Source organism: Eptesicus fuscus, chromosome 1 (genome assembly GCF_027574615.1).
Source record: "Eptesicus fuscus isolate TK198812 chromosome 1, DD_ASM_mEF_20220401, whole genome shotgun sequence".
Taxonomy (NCBI): Eukaryota; Metazoa; Chordata; class Mammalia; order Chiroptera; family Vespertilionidae; genus Eptesicus; species Eptesicus fuscus.
In genome coordinates, this window is record NC_072473.1 from 7,641,244 (window position 1) to 7,669,226 (window position 27,983).

Genomic DNA, 27,983 nt, shown 5'->3' on the forward strand with positions numbered 1-27,983 from the left:
CGAGCCACCTGCGGAAACACCCCGTTTTCTATCTCGGGTGCGTCTGGGCGGAGGCGCGCCCCGCGCTCCCGAGAGACCGCAGGCCACGTGGTTCGTACGCAGCTGCGCGCTCTCCCGAGCCCGCCTTTCCCGGCAGGCCCTTGTGGGCGTGGCGGCGCTGGCAACATGGCGGCGCCCCAGACGGTGATGCTTCCGGACAAACTAAGGTAAGTTGGGCTGAGGGAGATGAGCTGGTGAGAAGAGGGGACGGAGCGGGCCGAGCCTGGGCCGGGAGGGTGTGCGAGCAGGAAGGAAAGGGGAGCTAGGCCAAGCCAGCGAGCCTCCGCGGGCGGCTCGAGCCCTCCCGGGGCGCTATCCTGTCCCAGACATCTGGCGGGGGGGGGGGGGAGCTCGGGGAGGTGGTCCGGAGAGCAGGGGGCGGGATGGAGAACACCTGCCGTCTGGGCGGGAAAAGGGCAATGGAATGGCAAATGCATGTTCTGTAATTAAAACACGGGAAGCAAGATTTCACTCCCGAGCGGCAGAGGGATTTGCTGTCATTGGGCGCCGAGGAGAGGGGAGCCCCGGCAGGCAGCGCCGCAGATGCTTGCACTGATGGCGAGTGTGCTTGTCTGCTTTTCCCAGCCACAAAAAGTACCGGGCCGCCCTGAAGAAGGAGAAACGCAAGAAACGCCGGCAGGAGCTCGCTCGGTTGAGAGACTCAGGTAACCGGCCTCTTATCCCGTTTTCTGTGTATGGAAGAAATTGCTCTCCCACTGTCAGAAGGATGCTGAGAATTGTTATCTGGTAAGAATTGCTGGGGCTGCTGCTTCCCAAGTCAAGACCCATGTCGGAAACCACGTTACCATACTACAGAGGAGGATAAGGTCTTGGTGAATCATCATCCACTGATTGTGTGTAGGTACTTATGAGCGATCTAGTATTACAGGTGCACACATGAATTACAGCAGCTAGCACAGCCCTTGCACGTATTAGGTATTCGGTGAGTATTTTTCTTGCACAACCAGCAGGAGTTGAGGATTTTAGACATTTTGCAAGTTTCTCTCAAACTTTAATATAAGAGACCCTTTGTTGACTCAAGTTGTTCTTGACACGTTATTGAAATATATAAGCATAAAACTAGTTACCAAACTTAACTATAAATAATAGATATACAAAACCAAGTGAAATTACACATCTACATTAATGTGATGTTACAGATGATGGGAGACAGATACAACATGACTGTGGCACTGATTGGAATTTGAAATGCTACTATTAATACTATTGCCCTGTGGTTATTTTTCTGTCCTTCACATGGCGGAATCTAACATTTATATATTAAACCTGTCTGTTTAATATAATGAAATTAGTACTAACTTAGTTATAAAATTATATAGCAATTAATAGATGCAGATGGAAGCACTGAAATCACACTGGAGTACTGAGCTATAATGGTTGCTATCCAGATTATCCAGAATATGCTTATTAAGTTATCCTGACAATTCTTGAAGTTCACAGACCCTGGCCTCAAGTAACCAGGATTCATGGGTCCTAAGAAAGCCATAGAAGTTTTATTTACCACTGGAGTTGCCTAGTAATTATTTAGAGCAAGCATGTCAAACTCAAAGTCTAACAGGCCAAATAAATAAGGTTTAAGTTTATGTGGACCGAAAAAAACAAAAGCTTCCATTTTCATAGAAACGTAGGTTTATTTCGATACAGACATGCTGAATACAAAGGGCTGAAATAAATAAGTCATTGTTAACATAAAATAATAGAACATTTTAATAAAAATTAATATTTTTTTCTTGAGCATTAACTTACCAGACACTGAATAACTGCACAAATTAATAAGCATAACACAAATAACCTATTTTTCTTGTTCTTGGAAAGCGAAATATTTCCTGTTGCACACACCAAACAAGTCCGTCCAAGACTAATGACATGGCCATCGGCTGCTAAAATAATCGCTGCTAGTATTAGTGGAGAGAAATGGTGCACCTGCACGTAAGGCACGTAGGAAATGAATGCAACATGACTATAGTAATTAGTCATTAGCAAACGTAATTCGTTATTAATAATTATGTATAACAGGATATTGTAAAAATTAAGTTATGGAATTTTTATTAAAACACTAGAGGCCCGGTGCATGAAATTTGTGCACTTGGGAGTGTTCCCTCAGCCCAGCCTGCGCCCTCTCACAGTCAGGGAGCCCTCAGGGGATGTCTGTCAGTCAGACATCCCTAGCGCTGCTGTGGAGGCAGGAGAGGCTCCTGCCATGGCTGCTGTGCTTGCCAGCTGTGAGCCCTGCATTGAGCATCTGCCCTCTGGTGGTCAGTGCGTGTCATAGCAACTGATCATTCCGCCATTCAGTCAATTTGCATATTAGCCTTTTTTAATATACTAGAAGCCCGGTGCACGAAATTCGTGCACGGCGGGGGGCTTGTCCCTCAGCCCAGCCTGTACCCTCTCCAATCTGGGACTCCTGGAGGGATGTCCGACTGCCCGTTTAGGCCCGATCCAGGATCGGGCCTAAACGGGCAGTCGGACATCCCTCTCACAATCCAGGATTGCTGGCTCCCAACTGCTTGCCTGCCTGCCTTCCTGATTGCCCCTAACCACTTCTGCCTGACAGCCTGATCACCCCCTAACCACTCCCCTGCCAGCCTGTTTGCCTCCAACTTCCCTCTTCTGCCAGCCTGGTCACCCCTAACTGCCCTCTCCTGCAGGGTTGATCACCTCCAACTGCCCTCCCTTGCAAGCCTGGTCCCTCTCAACTGCCCTCCCTTGCAGGCCTGGTCCCTCACAACTGCCCTCCCTTGCAGGCCGGGTGCCTCCCAACTGCCCTCTCCTGCTGGCCATCTTGTGGTGGCCATCTTGTGTCCACATGGGGGCAGGATCTTTGACCACATGACGGCAGCTATATTGTGTGTTGCAGTGATGATCAATCTGTATATTACTCTTTTATTAGATAGGTTAGAGGCCTGGTGCACGCGTGGGGGCCAGCTGGTTTGCACTGCAGGGTGTCCCTGATCAGGGTGGGGTTCCCTTGGGGCGTGAGGTGGCCTGAGCGAGGGGCCTGTGGTGGTTTGCAGGCCGGCCACGCCCCCTGGCAACCCAAGGGGAAGCCCTGGTATCTGGAATTTATTTTCCTTCTACAATTGAAACTTTGTAGCCTGGAGCGGAGCCAAGCCAGCTGCTCCCTCTGGGGCGGCAGCCATTTCTGTGGCAGTTAATTCACCTTCTACAATTGAAACTTTGTAGCCTTAAGCGGGTGAGCCCGGCCAGGGTGTTTGGAAAGCTTTGCTTCCCCTGTTGCCGCTGGCAACCCTGGCCTGCTGTCTCAAGCTCCATTCTGCCGACATTTGTTTGAATTTGTTTACCTTCTATAATTGAAACTTTGTAGCTTGAGTGGAGGCTTAGGCCTGCAACGGCTATGGAAAGCTTGGCTTCATCTGTTACCTGGGAAACCTTGCTCTCTGTGGCTGTAGCCATCTTGGATGGGGTTAATTTGCATACTTGCCCTGATTGGCTGGTGGGCGTGGCTTGTGTCGTGGAGTGATGGTTAATTTGCATATTACCATTTTATTAGAGAGGTTAGGATTTCTTTTTTCTTCTTTTTTTTTTTAGGGTCTGTGCTTTAATGAAATCTGTTTACCTCATATTTTGTTACAGTTTTTATTCCCTGAGTATAGTTTCCACTCTATCTCTTGGTACAGTTTTTAATACCTGCCCAGAGCAGACATTTATCTTTATTTTACATTACTTTTTCTAGGCCTCAGGCCATTAACTCAGAGTCTTCTAATTTTTACTCACAACCCAACTTATCTTTATCACTGAAACTATTGAGTTTCTAGAGTTCAGAAGGAAAATATTTCCCAGTATCATGGCAAGTTAACTAAGATAGTTGGAATATACTAATGAGGTCAAGGTTATGGGTTTGATTCTTACAAGGGCCACTGAGCTTTTTGCTTTTCCACCAGGATAGCTCTGACAAAGATGTGTACTCTTGACTAAAAGGGACATTTTTTTATAGGTTGTGGATTCTTTTCTTCTTTTTTTTAAAATTTCTTTATTGATTAAGGTATCACATATTTGTCCTCATGTCCCCATTCCCATCCCACACCCCTCCCCACACATGCCCCCACCCCCCTGTTGTCCCCAACCGCTGGTTAGGCGCATATGCTTGCACCCAAGTCCTTTGGTTGATCTCTCCCCTTTACCCCCACCCTCCCCTACCCTCCCTCTGAGGCCCGACAGTCTGATCCATGCCTCCTTGTTTCTGGGTCTGTTCTTGTTCATCAGTCTATGTTGTTCATTATTTCCACTAGATGAGTGAGATCATGTGCTATTAGAAATACACTTATAAGAACCGAAAATGAGACAAGCAATAATAGTTATGGTGACAGGAAATGAATCAGTCTGTAGTGAGTTTCTTTCTGGGCCAACAGTTCTTTTGAGTCCCAATTTCTATGTCAAACTGTTCCTTATGTGTACATGTCAGCACTGACATTACAGTTCTGGATGGTGGACAAATGGTGGTAATGCAGGTCCGACTCTCTCTGGTTTGGTCCTGGGCAACCTGCAGTGATGCACAGCTGCTAACTGCTAGTATGGGAAGACCAAGTCAGCATCTTCCATCTCTGGACTGCTTCGCTTCTGTCTTCATGGCTGGAGTAGTCCTGTCGATTCCTCTCTGTTGCTGGAATCCACATGGTCTCGGAGTTGTTTTCTGAAAATATACAAACATATTCTCGACCAAAAGTTAATAAAGGAATATTTTCTATAAATTTGACTTGGGGTCCTATTTCATTTTTTGCCCAAATGATTTTCCTCTGGCTTGTTTTGACACCTTGTGTGTTTTTCATGGGTGTCTTGCTTTTAGCCTTACAATTAATTTTCTAAAGTATTAATTTTCTAGATGTAATTTACTTACAGGTTATTTTTCCTTACATGATATTCTTCTACTATCCCCTCCTTTTTTGATTTAAATGTTAGGAGGCTTTTGCAAATTTTATAATGTAGTCTTGATGGCTTTTACATTTTAATTTTTTGCTCTATAGTATTACTGTTTTAGGTTCATTACATGGTGCACAATTTTATCATGAGATGAAGTACCAATAAAAATTTTAGTTAACACTTTAGGAACACCTTTTTGTCCAGTACAATTAATTTTTCTAGAATATTCGCTTGTTTCAACTAGCCAATTTAAATTTGCCTGAAAACTTGACTACTATTTTACTGTCAAATTTGTTACTCTAACAACAATCTTATTTTACCCTGTAAATATTAGTGGAAGGGATTATTTGCCTTCTTGAGTAGGTCCTGCGCATTCCTGGTGGTAGGCTGGATTTAGATATCGTAAACCCACTTCCCCACACCATGGGTACAAGACAACGCAAACAATTCTTGTTGGAGTGAGAGGGCACCTGCTGTCGGCCAAGTCTCTGTCGGTCACCTGGGTCCTGATCTGAGCTGGGCATGGGAAGCACGAAGCAGCCATGGGGGCAGGAGACCTCCCTCAGAAGGGGATAGGGTTCAGACCCCTGCAATGTTGTGGGGGGTGAGGGTCTGTGCCCCACCTCTTTTGATCCCCAAGTTCTCTCCTGATGGCCCCTCTGCGACTGTGCCTGTCTTAGGTTGTTCCTTCCTTGAGGAATCTTACCCGTCTCTGGCTAACCAGCCATCCTCCGGGGCCAAGCAGGGTGACGTGAGGTTCAGTTTTGTCTCCTTGGTAGCCTATGCCCCCGTGGCCTCCGTGCCCAGCACTTGCCTTGGGATCCCCTCGCCTGCTGGCGGGGCCCCAGCACTGATCACATATCTTGTGGAACCCGGGTTTCTTCTCCAGGGAGGGCTCAGGATTTCTTACATACCATTATATTGGCTGGGTCGAAAAAATATTCATTGTGGGCCACATGTGGCCCGTGTGCTGTGAGTTTGACATGCTTGATTTAGAGGCAATGCTTGGAATATTTAGAATGGAAAAAGCATCAGTGATGGGCAACCTTTTGAGCTTGGTGTGTCAAACTTCGCCAAAAAACTGAGCATAACTCAGGTAGTGTGTCGCTTTGAGGAAAAAACTAACTCCAAGACTCTAGTCGCAAATATTTCATCCTCAGGAGTAGCAAATGTTTCATCCTCGGCATGCGGCCACATGTCATCAGAAATGGCTACGCGTGTCAGTGCTGACACGCGTGTCATAGGTTCGCCATCACTGGTTACCTGCAACTTTTGTTAGCACCTCCTTTTTTATTCATTTAAAACTGGCCCACTAGAGGCAGGATAAAGCATCAGGGATAAAAGGAAAAACAGGGTAATTCAAGTTATTGTTGCTGTTAGTGATCTCCCCACCCCCTTAAAGTTCTCAGCTGCCTTTGTTTATTAACCTGTTTTCTTCTAACACTTTTTTTAAACCTCTTACTTTTTTTCTTTATCATTTTAAATCCTATAGCTGTTGTTTGTATTGCATTGGATTTTTTTTTATCCCTTTTGACTTTGCAAAGTGTGTTGGGAGTGAGCCTTTGTGGAGAGGCTGTTCATTGTAGCACACATTAGATGGGTAAACAGTGCCCAGAAGGTTAGATTATAAAGGTATTCTAAAAAATTGCTATAAGAGTGAGTTGACAAATGATTGGTAGAAATTTCTGGAATGTCGGCCTCTCAATCACAGGCAGTCTCTTTAGCACCCAGTTCTATTTAAAATAACCTGAAGTGAGCTGCCTTGTCAGCAAGTTGTAAAACTAGCATGATTCCATACATAATTGCATGTATAATACAGTTAGATATATTGTATGATCGAATATATGCAAGGATACATATATGTAGAGAAAAGGCTACACCCAAAACTCTTAGTAATCACCTGGAGTTTGTGAGCTTGGTTTGAGGCATGATGAGGAGTTGAGTGAATCAGGCAGCAGATATTTTTGCATACTGGCTGTGTCCAGGCAATGTCTAGTCTATGGACTTGCCTCTGTAAGTCAGTCAGTCATAGCCTCTGTGCCAGGTTCTTTGGGAGCCCTTTATGTACATTATTTCATTTAATTATCTGAATTATTAGATATTCTATGTGAGTTAGAACTTATCCCAATTTTTTTCCGACTTTCTTTTAATTTAAAGTGTTGAAAAAATAAAAATTTATTTGCTTAAGAAAAGTAAATTATCTAGGATAAGGTGGACCTTTGGGTTATACTTAAACTCAATATGTGTGACAGACACAAAATCTTTTTCCTTAAGCCTGAGATCTCCTGTTACATTTCCTTAAGGTTGCTTTAGTTGTCCTCATTTTCCCCCTCAAATTTAATTCTGAATAGCAAAAGATATGTGTTTACTATAGTAAAATTTGTTTTCCCATGTTTTTATTTTGAAAATGTCCCAATGTACAGAAAGTTAAAAAATACTACTATATGACTGGCTGTCGTGGCTCAGTGGTTGAGCATTGACCTATGAACCTGGACAATTTGATTCCTGATCAGGGCACATGCCCGTGTTGCGGGCTGGATCCCCCCGAAGGGGCTGTGCAGGAGTCAGCCGAACAATGATTCTCTCTCATCATTGATGTTTCTATCTCTCCCTCTTCCTTCCTCTCTGAAATCAATAAAAGTATTTTTTAAAAAATACTACCATAAACATTCATGAACCCTTCACCTTGATTTGCCCATGTTAACATTAGATACATACGTACACATTTTTTCCTGAACCTTTGCATGTCAGTTGCAGATACCATGACCACTCACCCCTAAATACTTCAGCCTGCATCTTCTAAGAATAAGAACCACAATACTAAATTTGCACTCAAGTGAAGGAATAATAATTCAGTGATATGATTTATAGGCCATATTTAAACTTGCTCAAACCAAGATTGATTATTTTGAAAAGCCATGCATTCTGGATTAGTCTGTCTTCTCCTGATTAGCTTCAGGTTATACTCTTTATGCAAAATTACTACAAAGCTGATGCTCTCTGATGCTCTCATTGCATACAACGGGGGCGGAGGGGGGGAGCTATGATGTCAGGTGGTTCTACTTCTTGTGATGCTAAGTGTGGCCATTATTGCCAATCAATGTTTCCCCCTTGTAATTAGTATTCACTTCTGGGCTGATATTTTGAGATGGTATAAACAAATCCTTTTCACAGCAAACTTTCATCTGATATTTGATGTTTTTTAGCCTCTTTCTATAAATTACTTGTTATAGTGGGGTTTGCAAAAGTGATGGCTTTTCTAATTAAGTCTTTCTACATTTCTTAGTCCATTCTTCTGCACATATGTTTGTTTCCTCCGATACCCCCACCACCTCTTTGAGTATCATTGTGAAGCCATCAATTAACTTTCTAAATTTAATGTGTTATCAACTTCTAATATTGTTCATTTTGATGCTGAGATTGTACCAAAGTTGGGCAGTTGGAGCCTTATTATTAGAAAAGTTTTAAAAGCAGGATCATACCATAAATGTAAAAATTAAAAAATGTATCTGTATTTTTCCCTGTAATATTGACTAAGGTTTTGTTCTCAGATAGTTTAATAAAACATTTAAATTCCCCCAGGACTCTCACAGAAGAAGCAGGAGGAAGAGGAGGAATCTCTTATTGAACAAGAAGAGAAGCTGTTGGAGATAGAGAGGTCAGCACAGACTGAAGTACTTCTTGTGAAGCCAGTTATTTCATTTGAATATTATGTCTTTTTTAATGAGTATGAGTCTTCTTTCTAGCACCCTGTCCAAAATAAGTCTTATAAAATACCTTGGATAATTCAATCTCTAGCTGACAGGCTATAACTAGATGTTGTCCTATTTTTAATGGAAGTATTTTTCTGTTTTTGCTAATTCATAAATGTTTTTGAAAAAAGTCCAAACAATTAAGAAGTGTAAAAAGTGAAAGGGCTTTAATGAATTCAACACACCTAAAGATAGTCACTGTTAAGAATGTAAAAAAAAGGCCCTGGCCTGTGTCGCTGAGTGGATTGGAGCATAGTCCCATACACCAGAAGGTCATGGGTTCGATTACCAGTCAGGGCACATACCCAGGTTTCGGGTTCAATCCCTCCCTGGTCAGGGTGGCTACCTGAGGCAACCAATCCATGTTTCTGTCTCTCTCCTCCTCCTTTCTCTCTAAAAATCAATTAAAAAACATCTTCAGGTAAGTATTAAAAAACAGAAAGTAAGAGAGAAAGTGTACATGTATTTCTATAATAGGATGATATTTATACATTTTCAGTAAATTGCTTTTTTTGCTAAATATATAGGCCATTTATTTAGTGTTCATGCAGAGATCCAATTCAACCAATTCAATGGCAACATAGTCATTGAATAGATATAGCGTAATTTATTCTTTATTCATAATTTAGAATTTACTAATGGACATGTAGGTAATTTACTATTAACTAACATTTGCTTACTATGTACTATTAATTTACATTCAGGTTTTTTACTATTATATAAAAAGTTGCATTTTAAAAAGCACTGGCCGGTGTGTTCAGTGGTTAGATCAGTGGCCAGAGCACTGAAGGGTCGCAGGTTGGATTCCCTGTCCAGGGTACATACCTCAGTTGTGGGTTTGATCCCAATTGGGCAGCATATGGATGCAATTGATGTTTTTCTCTCACATCCCCCTTCCTCTCTCTCTGAAATCCATGAAAAACATGTCATCTGGTGAGGATTTTTTTTAAAAAGTTGCAGTGACCATATATATCCTTGGTAACTGTCCTATTATTTCCTTAGGAAAATGCCTGGAAATGAAATGGTTGCGATCAAAGGATAAATACACATACAATGTAGATGGGCAGGTAGGAAGGGCTTCCCAGTTTGCAGTCTGCAGCCCCTCCAACAGTGAATCAAGGTGCCTATCTCCCCATACCTTCACTTGCACTAGGTATTATCAATTTTATAAACTCCTATAGTCAAAAGTTGTATTTCATTGTTTCAAATGTACATTTCTTAATTAGTAGGGTTAAGTATCTTTTTATATGTTTTATTACATATTTATAGATTGCTTAAGTCTTGCATAGTTCTCTTTTGTTATATATTTTTAAGTTTGTTGTGTGAGCAGTGTTATTACTTGATTAAGAATATTCTTTATCTGTCATATGTGTGATGTGTATTTTTTCTCATTTGTTATCAAGCCTAATTTGGCTTATAGCATTAATTACCATCATTTGATTTTCATACTGTCAACTTTCATCATGCTATCTTGCCTTGGTGTCTGACTTAAAAAGGCCTCCCCCATCCCAAAATGACAAAAATATTGTGTGTGTTTTTTCTCTAGTATTTTTCAGGGGGTAGTTTTGTCTTTGTTTAAGTTAAACATAGTAATGTGAATGTGCTTAATGCTACTCACTTGTACACTTAAAAAGGGTTAAAATGGTAAATTTTTATGGTATATTTTGCCACAATAAAAAAGTAAAAATGTTTTAAAAGGAGAAAAAACTTTATAGACACTCTCTATTTAGTGTGTTCATTAGAAATGTTGCTTCTTATAATTAATTCCTGTTATCTACCTAAGCACATAAATACCGTATTTTCCGGCGTATAAGACAACTTTTTTTTTTTTTTTTTTTAAATATATTTTATTGATTTTTACAGAGAGGAAGGGAGATGGATAGAGAGTTAGAAACATCGATGAGAGAGAAACATTGACCGGCTGCCTCCTACACACCTCCCACTGGGGATGTGCCCGCAACCAAGGTACGTGCCCTTGACTGGAATCGAACCTGGGACCTTTCAGTCCACAGGCCGACGCTCTATCCATTGAGCCAAACCAGCCAGGGCAAGACAACTTTTTAACCCAGGAAAATCTTCTCAAAAGTCGGGGGTCGTCTTAAACGCTGGGTGTCATCTTATAGGGCAGGTATATCCCAAACTCTATATTTTAACTGGAAAAGTTGGTCGTCTTATATGCCCAGTCGTCTTATACGCCGGAAAATAGGGTAGATGAATTGACCAAAATGTCAAACAGAAAAAAATGTAATAGTAATTGGGAACATGGAGTAGATTCAGCCAGATCTGCATTCCAGTCCTGGCCCTGCTACTTACTAGTTGTGTTCAAGTTGCTTAATCTCTCTAAGCTTCAATTTCCTTGCCTTAAATATAGAGATAAAGTCAATCATAGTACCTACCTTATAAAATCGGGGTAAATGCATAGTAATTAACATAGTGTTAGCATATAGGAGGTGCTGTGATAACTCTGGTTGTTGTTATTATAGATTTCTGTTACAGTGATGTTACACAGTTGATTCTTGAACAACATGAGGGTTGGGGGCACCAACTCCCCTGCACAGTCAAAAATCCATGTATAACTTTCAACATTTGCAGTGTGCCAGTCTCTATCATGGCTAAAAGACCTGTTCCTAGAATCTGAAGTTGGAAATGGAATATATTTTCCCCATAGATTATTTGAAATTGTGATTAGGTCCCTAGACATAAAACCTTATTTAACTCCTAATGTTGCTGAAGAGATATAGAATAATTTCTCATATTTCATTTTCCATTTCCAGATTCCATGGGGAAATGCAATCTGGATTCTAAACACCCCCGATTGGCTAATAAACTTTTGAGCCATAACCCATCTTTAAATTAGAAACTTGTGATATTTGATGTCCAAGACACCATTTTAAGATAGCATCACTCTTTATACTTGGTCATTTTAAAAATAAACTGGACACCTGCTAATTTATTTTTATGACTCCTTGTCACCTTTTCTTAAAACCTGTAACTTTCTTCATTTTAAAGACATGATGATTTAGTTTTATTTTTCTTCTTTCAGTTGTTTCAGCGCTTGGGGCAAACCACAGGAGTCTCTTAACTGTATATAGTAGCAGTCCAAAGGCTTATGGCAGAAGATGCCAGTTTTCCCTACTGCTGCAATCCTGCAGTTGCCACTTTTAGAATGTGCAGAATAGGAAGGGTAATACATTTTGAATGTGAAAAGCTAGATGTGGCTTTGAAACTTGTTACTCGCTTTATTGGCACCTACTTCACCTATGGTCAACAACCTACAGGGAAAGTTGTAGTGTCATTGTTTTATGTGAGAGATGTCATCAATACAAAATGTAGAAATAGTGATTTTAAGCTATTGCCTTCTAGGAAGACAGTTGCTGGAGTAAGTGTAGTGCTTTTCTAAGATCGTTACTCATGTCTTTTGACCCTCTTACTCCCACTTAACTGCTTTCTAGAAAATGTCTTTCGTGATAGTTTAATCATTCCCAAACATGCCATTTTTTGCTATTGTGTTTGTGTGTGTGTGTGTGTGTGTGTGTGTGTGTATTTGTAGATTAATGCCCATTTCTTTTATTTGATTGCCTTATCACATTTATAGGCAAAAATTACATGAGGAGTGGTTGCTGCGGGAGCAGAAGGCACAAGAAGAATTCAGAATAAAGAAGGAAAAGGAAGAGGCAGCTAGAAAACGGCAGGAAGAACAGGAGGTACAGTATTATCAGATAACCAGTTGACTAATCAGTTAACCCAAAACTCATTAAGAGATATATATCTTGAGTTAAAAAATGGATATCATCCATTTTACCAATGTTGTAAAAAATTGTTTTATTTGTCCTGTATGTGAAATGTTATAAAAAGTAAGTCTGAAAAAAATATTACTTTTCCTTTTTCCTTCCTGTAAAGAGAAAGTTAAAGGAAGAATGGGAAGAACAGCAGAGAAAAGAGAAAGAAGAGGAGGAGCAGAAGCTACAGGAGAAGAGAGAAAGAGAGGTGATTCCTGTCACAGGAGGATAAACGCACTGCGTATCCTCTTAGTGAGCTGATGTGGCAAGTGATGGGGTTGAAGATTAAGGAATAGGCATAGCAGGGCTTGGGCTCCAGTTTTTTGTTTAGAAAGAGTCATGTTTTTAGTAAAGTATACACTAGGGTTTGCTTCTGGTGCTCTAGAGTTTTTCATCTGTGCATTGGCATATACTTTAATGGTTTTTCTTCAGCTTTACCCATCTTACCCTTTTTACCAGGGGTTGGCAAACTCTGTAAAGGGCCAAAGCATAAACATTTTAGGCTTTATGGTTCATACGGTGTCGGTTGCAAACACTCAGCCCTGCCAGTGTGCTGTGAAAGCAGCCATAGATAATCTGTAAATGAATGGTTGTGGCTATGTTCCAATAAAACTTTATTGCTTTATTTAAAAAAACAGGCAGTGGGCCCCTGCTTTATACTATGTACCACTCTAGAGCAAATGCTGTTGTATAAGGGTCGACTTATAGAATAATATTTTGTATAGTTGCCACATTTATTTGATTTATAAGAGTTAAATGCTTATGACATGTCTGCAAGAATTAGTTGAAAGAAATCAGGAACTCAAATATTGAGGAATTAGGAAGGTTTTTTTGTTATTAAATCTTGACTTCCTTTCCATTTTGGGCTATAATACAATTGTAGCTAACACGTAGTTGCTCATTTAAAAAATCTATAAAGTTATGTGTACATATCTCCTGTCTGTATCTTCAGGATTCTTTTTAAAGATCTGGTATATTTTGTTGCTGTTCCTTAACAGTGTATTTATTTCAAAGATATCACAGCCTCATCTCTCCTGAGTCATTCATCAGGATGTATCTTTTCTGTAATGCTGGGTTTGATTAGTATAAAATTGGGTAATTAATCACTATATCATGGGGAAAATGCATTTATTTACACAATAGTCATGATGGGGTAGAAGCAGCCTCTTTGACCTTTGCTTTTTGTGTCTTAGGCTATCAGTTAATTCCAGTGCAAGTTCTTTTAGACACCTTTATTTGAGCACTGCTTTCCAGATAAGACAAGACCACACTAGGTTTTAGAGACAGGGCAGTCATTTGGAACTAGTCATTTTTTAATAGAGAGTAATCAATTCCCATTTTAGTAGTAGAATGTTCTTCAATTGCAGTCTTTCTGACATTAGATAAAAGCTAAGGCTTTTTTTTTTTTCTCAAAAAGCTAAGGCATTTGTTTCAAAGGAAGTCTCTTGAGACATTAAGGAGAAACGAGTAAAATGAAGTAGATTCTAAGCTTATAAAAAGGGATATGCAGTCTGTTTCTGCTCTGTGCTAGATAATTCTCTAGTGGATAGAGATAAAGTATCAAAAAAGACACTCCCTGCTCTCAGTTGAATTAGTTTTCTAGAGGGGAGAGCTGGATGATAAGTAAGCAAAAAAAGCTCATTTTAAGTGCTATAAGGTCATGTTAGGTGCTGTAAAGAAATAAAGCCGAGTCATGTGATAGAGTGACTAGGGTAGGCGAGTACTTTTTTAGATTGCCTGGTCAAGGAAGACTTCTATGAGGAGCCTATTTGTCAGCTGACACCTGAGTGCAGAGATCTCGGGGAGAAAAGGGGTCCAGGCAGAGGGAAGAGGCCTGTGCTTGGAGTGGAAAGAAGGTCAGGGTGCCTTAATCCTAGAGACCAAAGAAGAGAGAGGAAGGTGGAGAAGTCAGGAGGGTGGGCAGGGTCAGATCATGTAAGACCTGGATTTGAAGGAGGAATTCGGATTTTATGTTTAAAGTAATTGGAAGCCATTGAAGGGTTTTTAAGCAGGGAGTGACTTCATCTAATGTATATCTTTACCTTTAACAGATCATTCTAACTTTTGTATAAAGAAGCGGGTAGTGAGCAAGGAGGCAAACGTGGAAATAAGGTGATCAGTTAGAAGGCAGCTGTTCCATATAGGACATGGTGTTGGTTTGGATGAGGGTAGTGCTTAATACAGAAAAGTACACAGATTTGGGGTGTGTTGAGGCAGAGTTAATAGGACTCTAGCTGGTAGATTGAATGCATTAGGGAGGGGAAGAAAAGAAGGGGAGTTTAAGTCATACACTTGTAGGTTTTTAGTTTGAACTGAAATGGGGTGAGAGGTAGGGAAAAGGTAGTTTTCATTTGAGCTTTTAAGTTACTGAGGACCTTAAGTTACTGGTCTTACATGACCAGGTAGAGTAATTAAGAAAGAAGCTAGATAGATGAATCTTTTATGTAGTGCTTTAAGGGGCTAGGGAAGAAAAGTCTATTGATCATAATTTCAAAAACCTGTTTAAATGCCAATGAGGTCAAATCTATTGGCATATTGCAGGACTTCCTTTGCCTTATTGAAAAGTTTGAGACTTTTCATCAATCCTAATTACTACTGTTCATGTCATATTTTAGCATATTTTAAATGTTTATGATGTTTCCGCTACCATTGTGTTTTGTAATATTCATAATACCTCATCTTAAAAACTAGAACGTGACATATGTGCTCAAATATACTAAATATGACTGTTATTATTATAAGGTATTTTCAATATTTTGCAATCTGAGCCAGTAAATGTCCTATTTGAATGAAAACTCAACTTTGAAATCTTTTCAGAAGATCAGTGCTGTAGAAAGCAAATTAGGAACTGAAACTTTTTGTATGCATGGGTTGTTAAAATTTTTACACATGAGATTCTTAACCAGAGAAACCAGATGTGACTTACCTGACTTCCAGGTTTTCACTAGTCCTATGTTTGCACCATTTGTAGGAGGCTGTGCAGAAGATGCTGGAGCGGGCTGAAAATGAGGTATTTTCAAAACCTTTCGTTAAGAATTTGAGACTGCTGAGCATTTCTTTAAAAACAATACTTCCAGCAATGTTAATTTTGCGGTTGGCTCTGTAGATCATGTTGGAAATATCTGGGGTCACTTTTGCACCTCTGTGATTTATGCAACAAGAACTGCAGAAGTTACCAATGAATAAACGCAAATGGTATTGAATCACCCCTGTGGGCTGTCCTTGGTTATACTCCTTAATGTATGAATAAGAAACAGCGCACACTCTTATCCCCTCCCCACAATGGACCCTTTACCTTCCTGCTTCAGAGTAACCTTGATTTCTCTCAGTGGTGGTTCTCTAAAAACGCCTTCGGCCATTTTCAGAATGCCTGGACAAAGGGAAACTTTGGTGACTGCTCTTGGTCGCCGTGATGATGCCTGATGAGTGATGACAGGGAACCAAGAGAGACACAGTTTGTGTCCAATTGCTTTTCAAGTCTCCATTACATGTTACAATGTAAATTACATGTTACAACTTAATATTACTAAGAGAATCCATCTTTATTTATAACCAGTACAATTGAATACATTTTAAACATTGAATTCTTAATGGATCATGGTTATTTTCAACAGTTGGAAAATAGTGCCACATGGCAAAACCCAGAACCACCCACGGATGTAAGAATAATGGAGAAAGATCGAGCTAACTGTCCATTCTACAGTAAAACGGGAGCTTGCAGATTTGGAGATAGGTAACTAATTTTGCTTTATCATGTCAGAATGAAGCGCCTCAAAATGTTGAGCTTTTTGAGTTCTGTTTTTAGGGGTGACTTGGGCTTGAGTTTGAGGTGTTCACAGTCAGGCATCTGCTATGTTCTTCCTGGTTCTCCAGTTCCCCAGCTGTCTGTCTTCTGCTTCCCCCCCACACCTCACCCCTACCCTCTAATAAGGGGTTTAAGGCTGAAATGAGTGAAGGTAGGGAAAGCAGGTAGAATAGTGTCAGGCAAATGGCAAGCACTCTTGGAGTGTTTTTTGTTATTGTTGTCGTTATTCTCTGAGAACTTATTCCCTGCCTCTTTGCATCAGTGTTTTTGAAACAAGACATTCATGTGGAAAATTAAGCATTGATGTCTTCATTTAGCAATGTCTTCATACCTACTGTATGCCAGGCAATGGCGATTTTTATAATTTGGCCTGTTTATGAATGAGTAACTCAAATTATGTAAATAATTCATAATGAATGAATCCACCCAAGGCAAAATCTAATTATTACTATGAATTCTGCAGAATAAAATATATAATCATATATTAGTGTCCTATTAATTCCAAAAAGGGATATGAATAGGCAATTTCATATGTATTGGATGAGAAACTGTATGTTGTCTCTCGTGTTTATCTTATTCATAAAATTATCCCTTCCATGAGATAATTTCCTTCTTTGAAAATAGGAACTTTCTCTATCTTTCTCTTCTATTTCTTTTTAAATTTAAGCCTTAATACCATTTTACATTTTTGTAAGAACAATGATCCTCAACCCTAGATGCACATTAGAATCACCTAGAAAACTGTAACAAAAAGTATGTCCTAATTCAATTTGAGTAAATCAGAGTCTCTGAGACTTGGGAAGCCTTAGTTTTGAAATGTCCTCAAGTGTCCTAATGTGCCCCAGGATTGAGAGTCCCAAATGCAGGGTGGTTAACTCCTTTTATATTTTACTAGAGGCCCGATGCACGAAGATTCGTGCAAGAATGGGCCTTCCTTCCTCTGGCTCCCGGCACCGCCTTCGCTCTGGCCGGAGCCACCTTTCCACTTTCCCACCTTCCCACCTTTCCGCCTTCCCACGCTGCCCAGAGGCCCGGAGCAGCTGGGGTGGTGTGGAATGCCTGCATCCGACACAAGCATCCCGCCCCGCTCCTAGCCGCTTGGTTTCTGTGTATGCAAAGTAACCCACCATCTTTGTTAGGTTAATTTGCATACTCAGTCTTGATTGGCTGGTGGGCGTCACAAAGGTATGGTCAATTTGCATCTTACTCTTTTATTAGTGTAGATCAGTGATGGCGAACCTATGACACGCGTGTCAGCACTGACACGCGTAGCCATTTCTGACACGCAGCTGCTGAAGCGGCCACATGCCGAGGATGAAACATTTGCTGCTCCTGAGGATGAAACATTTTCGACTAGAGTCTTGGAGTTAGTTTTTTCCTCAAAGTGACACACTACCCGAGTTATGCTCAGTTTTTTGGCGAAGTTTGACACACCAAGCTCAAAAGGTTGCCCATCACTGGTGTAGATAGTAGGATTATTTATGCCCAGACGATCTTTGAAAAGAGTCACAGGATCTGGTCAATAGTGAAAGTTTCCTCTTGAGGAACTGGGAGCTAATGAAACTTTATTTCCCTTTGTATTTTTACAAGTATTTTCCAAATGCATGCTCAATTTCATCAAGAAATAGTAATGATTTATGTAAAACACCGATGTGCAATTAAGACTCAGCATGAGTTTATATTTGTGTGGATAGTTGAACCAGATTGCATTTAAGGTCTTCCAGCTGCAGGATTCCTCATTTGATGAAACATATCTCTAACATTTCCTTGAATTTTAAGACTGTGATCATCTGATTCTGGGATTCTTCTTCTGGTGGGCATAAGTTAGAAGGGAAAATGTCCTAAGCAGTTTCAGGAAATCAGTTGACAGTGCTTATTTGTGGAAATGGCCTATCAGGCTCTCAAAACTCACCCCTGAGAGTCTTTTCAAGGAAATACAGTGGTCAGATTAGTTTGTGAAAGTTTCTTAATATTTTGATAGGCATATGACATTTTACCATCACAACTATTAAAAAAAAGTAGGACAGCAATTTGGATATTTTCATTCTTCAAGTGGTGAGTTGTGAAATCAAATTCTAAGAAATTAGCAGTTACAAAATCAAGCACCACCCCTTCCAACAAAAACACTGCCCTTTTTACAGGGAGCCGTAGGGACTTGCTCTGGATCGCACAACTGTTCTTTTCTGTTGAGATCTGTCACATCATCAGTCAACACTTCCGTAGCCTAAGCATTTCTTTGGTTTTGTTTCTGTAATTAGTACAGTTCAATTCTAGAACCTTTCTGGAGTTGATATATTTTAGAGTCAGAGCTTTGAGGGGGGTTATTTTTTTCTTCCTAAAGGAACATAATTGCTGATGAAAGGTAAAACTTACCAGAGTAGTTATTTATACCTCACGCATTCCCTGTACTAATGAAATGCATGATGTATAAAGAAAACTCAGGGTCTCCTGCACTAAGTTTAATGAAATAAAAGAAATCGAAATTAAGGAAAGAAGAAAAAGTGGGTTGTGAATGTGCAGTATATTTGGCACTGGATTTGAATATATCCCAGGCAGATGATGAGCTATACAGTGTAGTTCTTACCAAAAAGGAAGAATGAGCAGTATCTCTGGAAAGGCAGAAATTTTCTTGGTATCGGAGTCTAAATGTTTCTCCCATTAAATACTATGTAAAGACATTGAATAGGAAGGTGAACTATTAACTTTGATAGATGTTTTGTTAACAGTTGCATATGTAATTTTCATGAGAATGTTTCTTACAGAGACCTTCAATAAATGATTGCAGCCTAATTGCAATGTGTGTGTATATATATATAGATATATACATACATATAAGCCTAAGTGACTGTTAAGACCAACCAGTGCTATGACATGCAATGACCACCAGGGGGCAGATGCTTAACATGGGAGCTGCCCCCTGGTGGTTAGTGTGCTCCCACGGCCAACCTCCCATGGCCAACCTCCCACGGCCGGCCAACCTCCCGCAGTCCCATTCCCCCTGACCCCTCCACCCAGCCTGCCAGGCCGAGGGCCCCCACAGTTAGCTTTACCTGAGGGGGCATTTGGAGACCCACACCATTTATTGGCTGTCCTTGGGGTAAGGTAATGTTAAAGTATGTGATTTTGTGCCAGTCTTACTTGATTGAAGTATCTGAGTAATGGGTAAGTAGTATGTTCTAACAAGGGGTTCTTAAACCTGGCTGACGTTTAGGACCAAGTGGGGGGTTACTTTGAAAAGATGAGTCTCCCACTCTTTGAGATCCGAACAGATGATCCGTGTGCAGAACTCACAAACACTCATTTGACACCCTGGGAACTAGAAGCAAGTTTATTTAGATGTAATAAACCCGAGAGCAGGATGTTAACCTTGTTAAATTGGTTTCTTGTTTAATTCTGCATGTGCTTCATCCATGTAAAATTCTGATTCACAGCTAACACTGCCAGTTAGGTTGAATCATTGCTCTTTGTTCTGTCGGTAGCTGTACTTGGGAAGATGGATCTCATCAGAAGGTCCCTAACTGAATAATCTAGGCGGGTCCTTTGGAAAAATAACATTTCACATTAATGAACACTGCACATTTCTGAGCTGGGCACAGCGTGTGTGGGCATTCTGTGTGCAGTGTCTCACTAGGTGTACAGACACATATTGTACACATGGAAAGTGAGGATGAGTTAAACATTTATTAGTCATTTAAGGGCCATTATTTTTTCTAGCATATGCCTAGTTCTTCAACTTATTTTCTTTTTAAAAGTTCTGGGTTGTTTTTTTTTCCCCCTAAAAGTTGTGTCCTAATCAATTTTATAACTAGAAACCTAATCAGGAAAATTTTGATGATTTGGAATTGTGAAGTACATTCCCCCCCCCCTCATTTTATTTTAGGAGAAGGATATAAATAAAAAAATAAAAGATCTTTAAAGAATTATTCAGGTATGGGCTGGTCCAGTTTACACAATGAAAAGAAAATTGTTCTTCATAATGGTTAGTCTTCTTCAATTAAATAAAAATTAATTACATTTGCCATACCATTTAATGAACTGTAGGTTAACTCAGATTGGATCCTTTCTTAATTACCAGCAACGTGACTTTGGTAAGTGCTTTCTTCTTTGCAAAGTACAGAGAAATACTAGCCCCAGCTGTCCCAACAGGTTGCAAGGATCAGAGGGAAAAATGCAGAAATGCCATGAAAACTATGCAATGTTATACATGTATGAGGTTGAAATACTCCATTAGCTGGCAACTCTTAGATTACCCTATTCTCATCAGGTTAGCTGAAGATTGTCTAGAACCAGGATTGTATTGTTCTTACTTTCCTCCTAACTTCCACATGGGGTACCTGAATGGCAAATGAACTTGGAAATAATTTTTGCATTTTAATGGGAATCAATATATTGCTCAGTCTTAAAACAGTTTTCTTAAGTATTAAAAGTTGATGTCTGAATGGATTTATTTTACAATTTAGTCGAAACAGTCACGTTACTTGAGTCTCGATCTCCAAATTTAATGCAAGCACTTTATGTGTAATTTCGAACTATTGGACTCCTTAATTTAAACTTTCCTTTCATATGCAGGTGTTCACGTAAACACAATTTCCCAACATCGAGCCCCACCCTTCTTATTAGAAGCATGTTTACAACGTTTGGAATGGAGCAGTGCAGAAGGGATGACTATGATCCCGACGCCAGCCTGGAGTACAGTGAAGAGGAGACCTACCAGCAGTTCCTGGACTTCTATGAGGACGTGCTCCCTGAGTTCAAGAACGTGGGGAAGGTGATCCAGTTCAAGGTGGGCATGCACAGTGCACATGGAGGAGGAGATCGGGTCACTTCCCACTGAAGTGCCCAGTGGGACAAGAGAGCTAGGGTACAGGCTTTCTGCCTGGGTGGGGGCGTGTGCAATGGTACAATGCCTGGCCCTGTGTAGGCCACCCAGGCACTCAATGAATGTCACTCCCTTCTCTCAGTAGAGGTACTTACTACATGAACTCATGTACTAGCATGAAAGTTCCTGGGTGCCAGGGACTAGATGGGAAAGGCTTTCGTCTCTTTAGTACCTTTGTGATCTAACTCTTCTAGCTGGTGAATTTGCTGCAGAAGGTCCCTACAGACAGCAGTACCAGCATTCGGTTAAAGGCTGCCTATGACAGAGAACATGCTACCTCCCTCTCTCCCTCCCTCTGTGGGTAGTGGGTCTCACCTAGAGCTGCAGTGTGCACAGTGTAATACCACTCCACTTACTGAGATTGTTGTTATATTGTTGCATTGTGTTGACAGTGCCAAGCCAGGTGCATGTTCTTTTTTTCTGGAAGTACACTGGAACGTAGATCTTGATTCCTTTTCTTTACATTGTTTTTATTCATTGGATCATTTCAATACTGAACATAGTATTCCCAAAGTCATGGTTTGTGGTGCAGCAAATGGGATTGAAAAAAAAAAGGCATTCAAATTGCACAGAATTATTTTAACATGTTCCTTAAGGCAAGAGGAAAGTCAGATATAATAGCCACTGCTCGAAGGACCTAGTACTTGAATCCTACCACAGTGAAGACTCCTACTTTGTGAACGATCAGATCCAGTCCTGAATGATTCTGTTATGTTAGGGTAGGGAAAATGTCCCATAATTTGGGGAAAAATAGGAATAAAGTTGTTTTTTTCCTGCTTGTTGGAAATAGCCAAGAGTAGAGCAACTGCTAACCAGTAGCACTTGTGAAATTCAAAGCTATACTTATTCCTACCAGTTTCTAGATTTTAACGTTTTCTTCCCCCCATGCCTTTAATTTCTTTTTTTTTTTAAATATGGAACGCTTCACGAATTTGCGTGTCATCCTTGCGCAGGGGCCATGCTAATCTTCTCTGTACCGTTCCAATTTTAGTGTATGTGCTGCCGAAGCGAGCACCCCTTTGCCTTTTATTTCTGTTGCGCATGCCTTTCTGTCTTCACACTACTTCTCAGCACAACCAGTAAACACTCAAGTAGAATTGCCTGGCTACCCATAACATGGAGCCACGTTAGTGCGGTTTGGCTAGGCCTGCATTCTGGAACATGTCACCTTACCTCTCCATGCCTTTTCCTCATCCCAAAAGTGAGGGGATTGGACAACATTAGTGTTTTCCCTCTCGGGGTCCCTACATTACACTGCTCCATGAAGTCAGTGGTGGAGCCGCTTTCAAAACTTCAGGCCAGCCCAGCCAGCGTGGCTCAGTGGTTGAGCATCGACCAGGAGGTCACGGTTCGATTCCTGGTCATGGCACATGCCCAGGTTGCAGGCTCAGTCCCCAGTGTGGGGCATGCAGGAGGCAGCCGATCTATGATTCTCTCTCATCATTGATTGTTTCTCTCTCTCCCTCTCCCATCCTCTCTGAAATCAATAAAAATATATTTTAAAAAACAACACACAAAACTTCAGGCCAGTTAGTGGAAATCACACCATTACCTGCAACTAGCCACCTACTAACCCTGGTGTATTTGTTTTCTTTTGTTTAGAATTTTATCAGCCAAGTTCATGCTAATCACATTGGTAGTTATAAATGGAAAGGTGTTAGTTTAGTAAATTTTTAGTAGGAAAATTTCCAAAACATTAAATTTACCATGGAAAATTAATAATGGGTCTTTGTGAATCACTGGCTTAAGTGATCTCGAAGGTCCCTGGTACACCTGATGTGGCTGCCCAAACAGATCCTGCCTCTTTTTGGGTACTCTAATAAAAATACTCGGGAACAAATTTGTAAAATTAAACATTTATTTTGAAAATAAAAGCTGAACATTACTATAAACATTTGAGGACCTTTGTATACCAAATAAAAAAATAAAATAACCACCCAGACGGCGTGGCCTAGTGGTTGAGCATCGACCTATGAACCAGGAGGTCACTGTTTGATTCCCCGTCAGGGCACCTGCCCGGGTTGCGGGCTTCAGCCCTAGTGTGGGGCATGCAGGAGGCAGCCGATCCATGATTCTCTCTTATCATTGATGTTTCTCTCTCTCTCCCCCCCCTTCCTCTCTGAAATCAATAAAAATATATTTTAAAAAACAAAATAACCAAATTAGATATGTCATTTTCGAAGGCAAATGATCAAATGTTCAACCTAACTAGTAATAGGAACAGTGCATATTAAAATGACAGATCAGTCACACCTTATCAGGTAAAATATTATAAAATTCTCTTAATACCAAGACTGGGCAAGGATGTGTGAATTAGTAAAAGCACTTCAGAAGGCAGTAGTTGTCAGTACCTAGTGAAGTTGTAAACTTACAAATCTGCACGCTATTTGTGGTCGTGCACACAGGAGAAATCCATATACCTACAGACACGTGTTCCAGAATGCTAGCTGCTGCACTGTTTGTTGTTAAAAAAAATTGGAAGCGCCTTGGATATCTGTCATTTGAGGAGTGGACAAATTGATTTGCTAATTTGATATATCCAGTATACAGTATACAGTAGTTAAAATGAGTCCTTAAGTTTATGGGATTACATCTTTAAAAAAGGATGTGGAATAAATACTATTTATGTAAAATTTTAATGTGTGCAAAGCAATGCTATACATCATCTATCTATATATATGTATATATATGTTTTTCTTTGCATACATATGTGTGTGCCCATATATGCATAGTGGACATACATTTCTGTGTGTGTGTGTATTGCTGTGGATATTTGTATAGGTGTGTATTTATGTTTGGAATGTGAAGGATATGCCCACCCTTAAGATAGTGCCTGTGTATGTGACGGAGGAGGGAGGAAAGGATAGAAGAGCTTCAACTGGGTCTTTATGTTTTACATATTTAAACATTCTCTGTCAAAAAGGAAAATGTCAGTGTTAAATCTGGGTGGTGTGTAGATGGGCTGATTTTTTTTCCTTTGATTTCTATGCATATGTGAAACATTTCACATCTATGGGGGGAAAGGATCTGGATGAACAGGGATCAGCTAATTGGGGCCTGCAAAACCACTATGTGCTGAAGTATACCTTAAATAGACGTGAGAGTGGGGTAGTACCTCGATTTTGGAATCTTTTATTATTAACTAGTTTTGGTAGTGTTGACCTGAACAAAATGCATTTAATGGCTGAAGGACTTCTTTTCCTTAGTTGTTTTTTTTTTTTAATGATAGAATTTTTCATTGCTCCTTAGGTCAGCTGCAACTTGGAACCTCATCTGAGGGGCAATGTGTATGTTCAGTACCAATCGTAAGTATTCTGAACATAAAATGTGTTCACAGTTTGTCACAGTATAGTGTTGTGACTATGTTGGTGTCTGGGATTCTTTCCACGGAATGATATAGCTTTAATATGCATGGTATTTTTAAAAACGTAAATATTAAGAGCTGATATAGAAATATAGAAGGGATTTGAAAAGAATACATTTGGATTTCATTCTTTGTATAAGTACATAGTTTTGAATCTTTTGTAATGTAGTTATTTTTTACTTATATAATTTTAATAATTAAAATACAAACTGAAAGGGATAACTACATTAGAGGAAAGCATAAATCAAAAGAGCCAGGAATTGAAGCCCCAAGTAATCTCAGTGTGTATCATTTCTGCTTGTTTTGTTGTTTGCCTGGGCCACACCGTGGCTAATGAGTTAAATTAACCATTGTAATAAAAATAGTGATCTTAATTGAGAAACAATGGGCACTGATAATGGGAAACACTTCTGCATTTTTAATGGTCCCATCTTTTGGTTTAAGAAGCTTTGACTCTAGCCAGTTTCCATGCATCAGAGCCTCTCAGAGAGTTGGTAAAAAGGGTTCCTGAATAAATGGTGAGCTTCAGGAGCTGGAATGTTCTAATGAGGACTCTCTTAGTGGTACAGAAGCAGTAAGCTTGGAGGTCCTACAAGAAACTAATAAAAGGATTTGTTAACAACAGCATTAATCTACATATTAGAACATTACTGTAAAGCGTGTCCTTTAATTTGTGGTTTAAAAGGGAAGAAGAATGCCAAGCGGCCTTTTCTCTGTTTAACGGAAGATGGTATGCAGGACGACAGCTTCAGTGTGAATTCTGCCCAGTGACCCGGTGGAAAATGGCAATTTGTGGTAAAATATAACATGATGATTTATCCCCAGTTGTTCTACTGTTATATAAGAGGAAATTCTTAGTGAAGAAATTGTATTTTAAAGAGGTGAAGCATAGCTTTTACCTCACACAGTAGATGAGCTGAGACCATTATATAAAGGACATTACATTTTAGATCTGTGACAGACCTTGTGTGTCTCTTTGTGCATGATATGATTGAGGTCACAGTGTATGGGTGACAGAGTTGGGCTAGAATTGGGTCTTGTGGTCCTCAGTGCTGGGGCCCCATGTCTAACTCTTTAGGAAGCCTGAGAAGCTGGGGCCCTGGAAGCCACCTTTCCTTATTGCAGTTTCAGAGATGTTTGCTGTTGATGGCTCCCCTCACTTAAGCTGTGTTGTTTTCCCCATCTTTATCCCCAATGAATCTTTGCTCATCTTTGCCACCTAAAAACATTACCTATAACATCCCCTGCCTTACTTGAAAAACATGCTTTTGTGCAGTAGATTGATTCTAGCTGTGGGATGTGGTGAGGGCACATTCAGTCAGACTGACTCATCGACAGTGGCCCCAAATCAGGAAATGAGTCAGTCCCTTGAGTAGCCAGCAATTTTGATGGCCTTGTTCTTTTTTTATTTCTCTTGGATGGGCTTAGCCAAACTGTACTGCTAAGGTACCGGAAGCAAAGACATGGAGCTATTTGCGTCTTAAGGGAGCACATCCCTGATCCTTTACTTTTCTTTTCTTTGCTTTACACGTGTCTGCTTAACACCTCTTATTTAAAAATATATAATTTACAAAGTCTGAATCTTTGGCAACTTGGTCGTAATAGATGCTGTCACTTAAAAACCATTTATTGAAGAAGGGAGGGGAATATTTTTGAATCCCTTGCTTTGGAAAACGAGAAGAACTATTACACCTTAAGTTTAAAGGCTTGGGGGGATGAAAGAAGTGGACCCGTTTTATCCACAAAGGTGTTTACTTTGGTCAGTTCCTGGCAGTCCAGTATGGTTTCACTGCGGTGATTCTGAGTGTGACTTTGACTCTCCCAAAGCAGGAGACTATTTCACTTGTTTTGTTTTTCAAAATAATAGTTTGGTAATTTTTCCCATTAACGAGTGATGTTGAGCAGTTTTTCGTGTCCTTCTTATTGGCCATTTGTCTATTTCCTTTGGAGAGATGTGTATTCCGATCCTTTGCCTGTTTTTATGTAGGTTACATATCTTTTTACTATTGAGTTGTAAGAGTTCATGATTTATTCTACAGATAAGTCCTTTTATTAGATCTATGATTTGTAAATATTTTCTCCCATTATGTGGCTTGTCTTTTCACTCTGATGGTGGCCATTGAAGCACAAAAGTTTTTAATTTTGATGATAACCCGTTTATCTAAGTTTTTTCTTTTTTTAAAACTTGTGCTTTTTCTGTCATGTCTAACAATCCATTGCTTAGCCCTGTGTCACAAAGATTTTACTTGTATGTTTATTTCAAAGTTTCATAGCTTCGTATCTTACATTTAGGAGTCATCGTTTTAACTTTCTTTTTGCATATAGTGTGTGATATGGAGGTATTTCTCTTTTAACTGTTTTTACATATTTGGGAAATTTACTGCTTTAAAAAAAATTTGAAGACCCCAAAAAGATTTCTGAGTTGTTCAACTAGATTTCACTTTGACAAGAATCTTCCATATTAAAAATACTTGGTAAATTTAAAAGCGTTAGGCCAATGTTTACCATCTTCTTCTTAAAGTGTTAATTAGGGATCTGCATTGTCAGTGAGTGGGATGGTGAAATCCTAGAAAAAATTGGAGTTACCACTTGTGTCATTTGCACACCACACAGTAATCCAGTAGAGAAGCAGTATATCCTGGCTAATTAAGATTTCTGATTTGTTACTTTTCACAGTGCCATTTGTTAGAGCACTTGAATATATTTGAAATTCTGGGAACCAAAACTGTGACATCAATTTATGTAAGCCCCTTTTAAATAATATAAAGAAGAAAATAGTTCTGTCACGTCCAACATGAGAAATGTCCTTTCTAAGAAGGATAAGTGCCAGCAATAAATGCTCTTTCCTCACTGTGCCATTGCAGGTTTGTATGAAATACAGCAGTGCCCAAGAGGAAAACACTGCAACTTTCTTCACGTGTTCAGAAATCCCAACAATGAATTTTGGGAAGCTAATAGGGACATCTACCTGTCTCCAGATCGGTCTGGCTCTTCCTTTGGCAAGAACTCCGAGAGGAGAGAGAGGATGGGCCACCATGATGAGTACTATGGCAGGCCCAGGAGGAGGAGAAGCCCCAGTCTGGCCCGTTTCTATAAAAGGAATGGAGAAGCTGAGAGGAAAAGAAGTACCCACAGGGATAAGAAGTCTCACAGACACACAGCCAAAAGTCGTGAAAGGCACAGTTCACGAAGTAGAGAAAGAAAAAGGGACCGCAGTTGGGGCCGGGGCAGCCGGACCAAGAGCCACCGGAGCCGAAGCAGGAGCCGGAGCCGGAGCCGGAGCCGGAGCTGGAGTCCAAGCCCCTCTAAGTTCAGGAATTACAGTGGGAGAAGGTCAGGTAGTAGAGATGGAACTGTCCATAGTCCCAAATCCAAATAAACTGATTGTGTTTTTAAATGATCGCATATGTTATTTATTATGGCTGCTCTATACCTGGGTAGAGGGCTCTGATTTTAAATGGAT

General features: G+C 40.2%; 1 protein-coding gene and 1 non-coding gene across 5 annotated transcripts; one reads left to right on the forward strand and one right to left on the reverse strand.

Annotated features, from left to right (window-relative positions):
• Positions 1-31: 31 nt before the first annotated feature.
• ZRSR2 (zinc finger CCCH-type, RNA binding motif and serine/arginine rich 2) lies at positions 32-27,920 on the forward strand. Of its 4 annotated transcripts, none has more exons than XM_054720489.1 (11): positions 32-206; positions 625-704; positions 8,524-8,599; positions 12,289-12,397; positions 12,594-12,680; positions 15,444-15,482; positions 16,087-16,205; positions 20,847-21,060; positions 24,406-24,461; positions 25,206-25,315; positions 27,385-27,920. In XM_054720489.1, exons 1-11 carry the CDS (start codon positions 166-168, stop codon positions 27,897-27,899), a joined length of 1,446 nt encoding a protein of 481 aa, XP_054576464.1. In that variant the 5' UTR covers positions 32-165; the 3' UTR covers positions 27,900-27,920. The 4 variants fall into 4 exon arrangements, with proteins under 4 accessions (XP_054576464.1, XP_054576470.1, XP_054576477.1 ...); XM_054720495.1 differs by lacking the exons at positions 32-206; positions 625-704 and adding exons at positions 727-786; positions 9,696-9,846; XM_054720502.1 differs by lacking the exons at positions 32-206; positions 625-704 and adding exons at positions 727-786; positions 9,696-9,813.
• Positions 22,065-22,171, reverse strand: LOC114227596 (U6 spliceosomal RNA). Its single transcript, XR_003613653.2, has one exon. It is a non-coding gene; the product is annotated as a U6 spliceosomal RNA (small nuclear RNA).
• Positions 27,921-27,983: the final 63 nt, after the last annotated feature.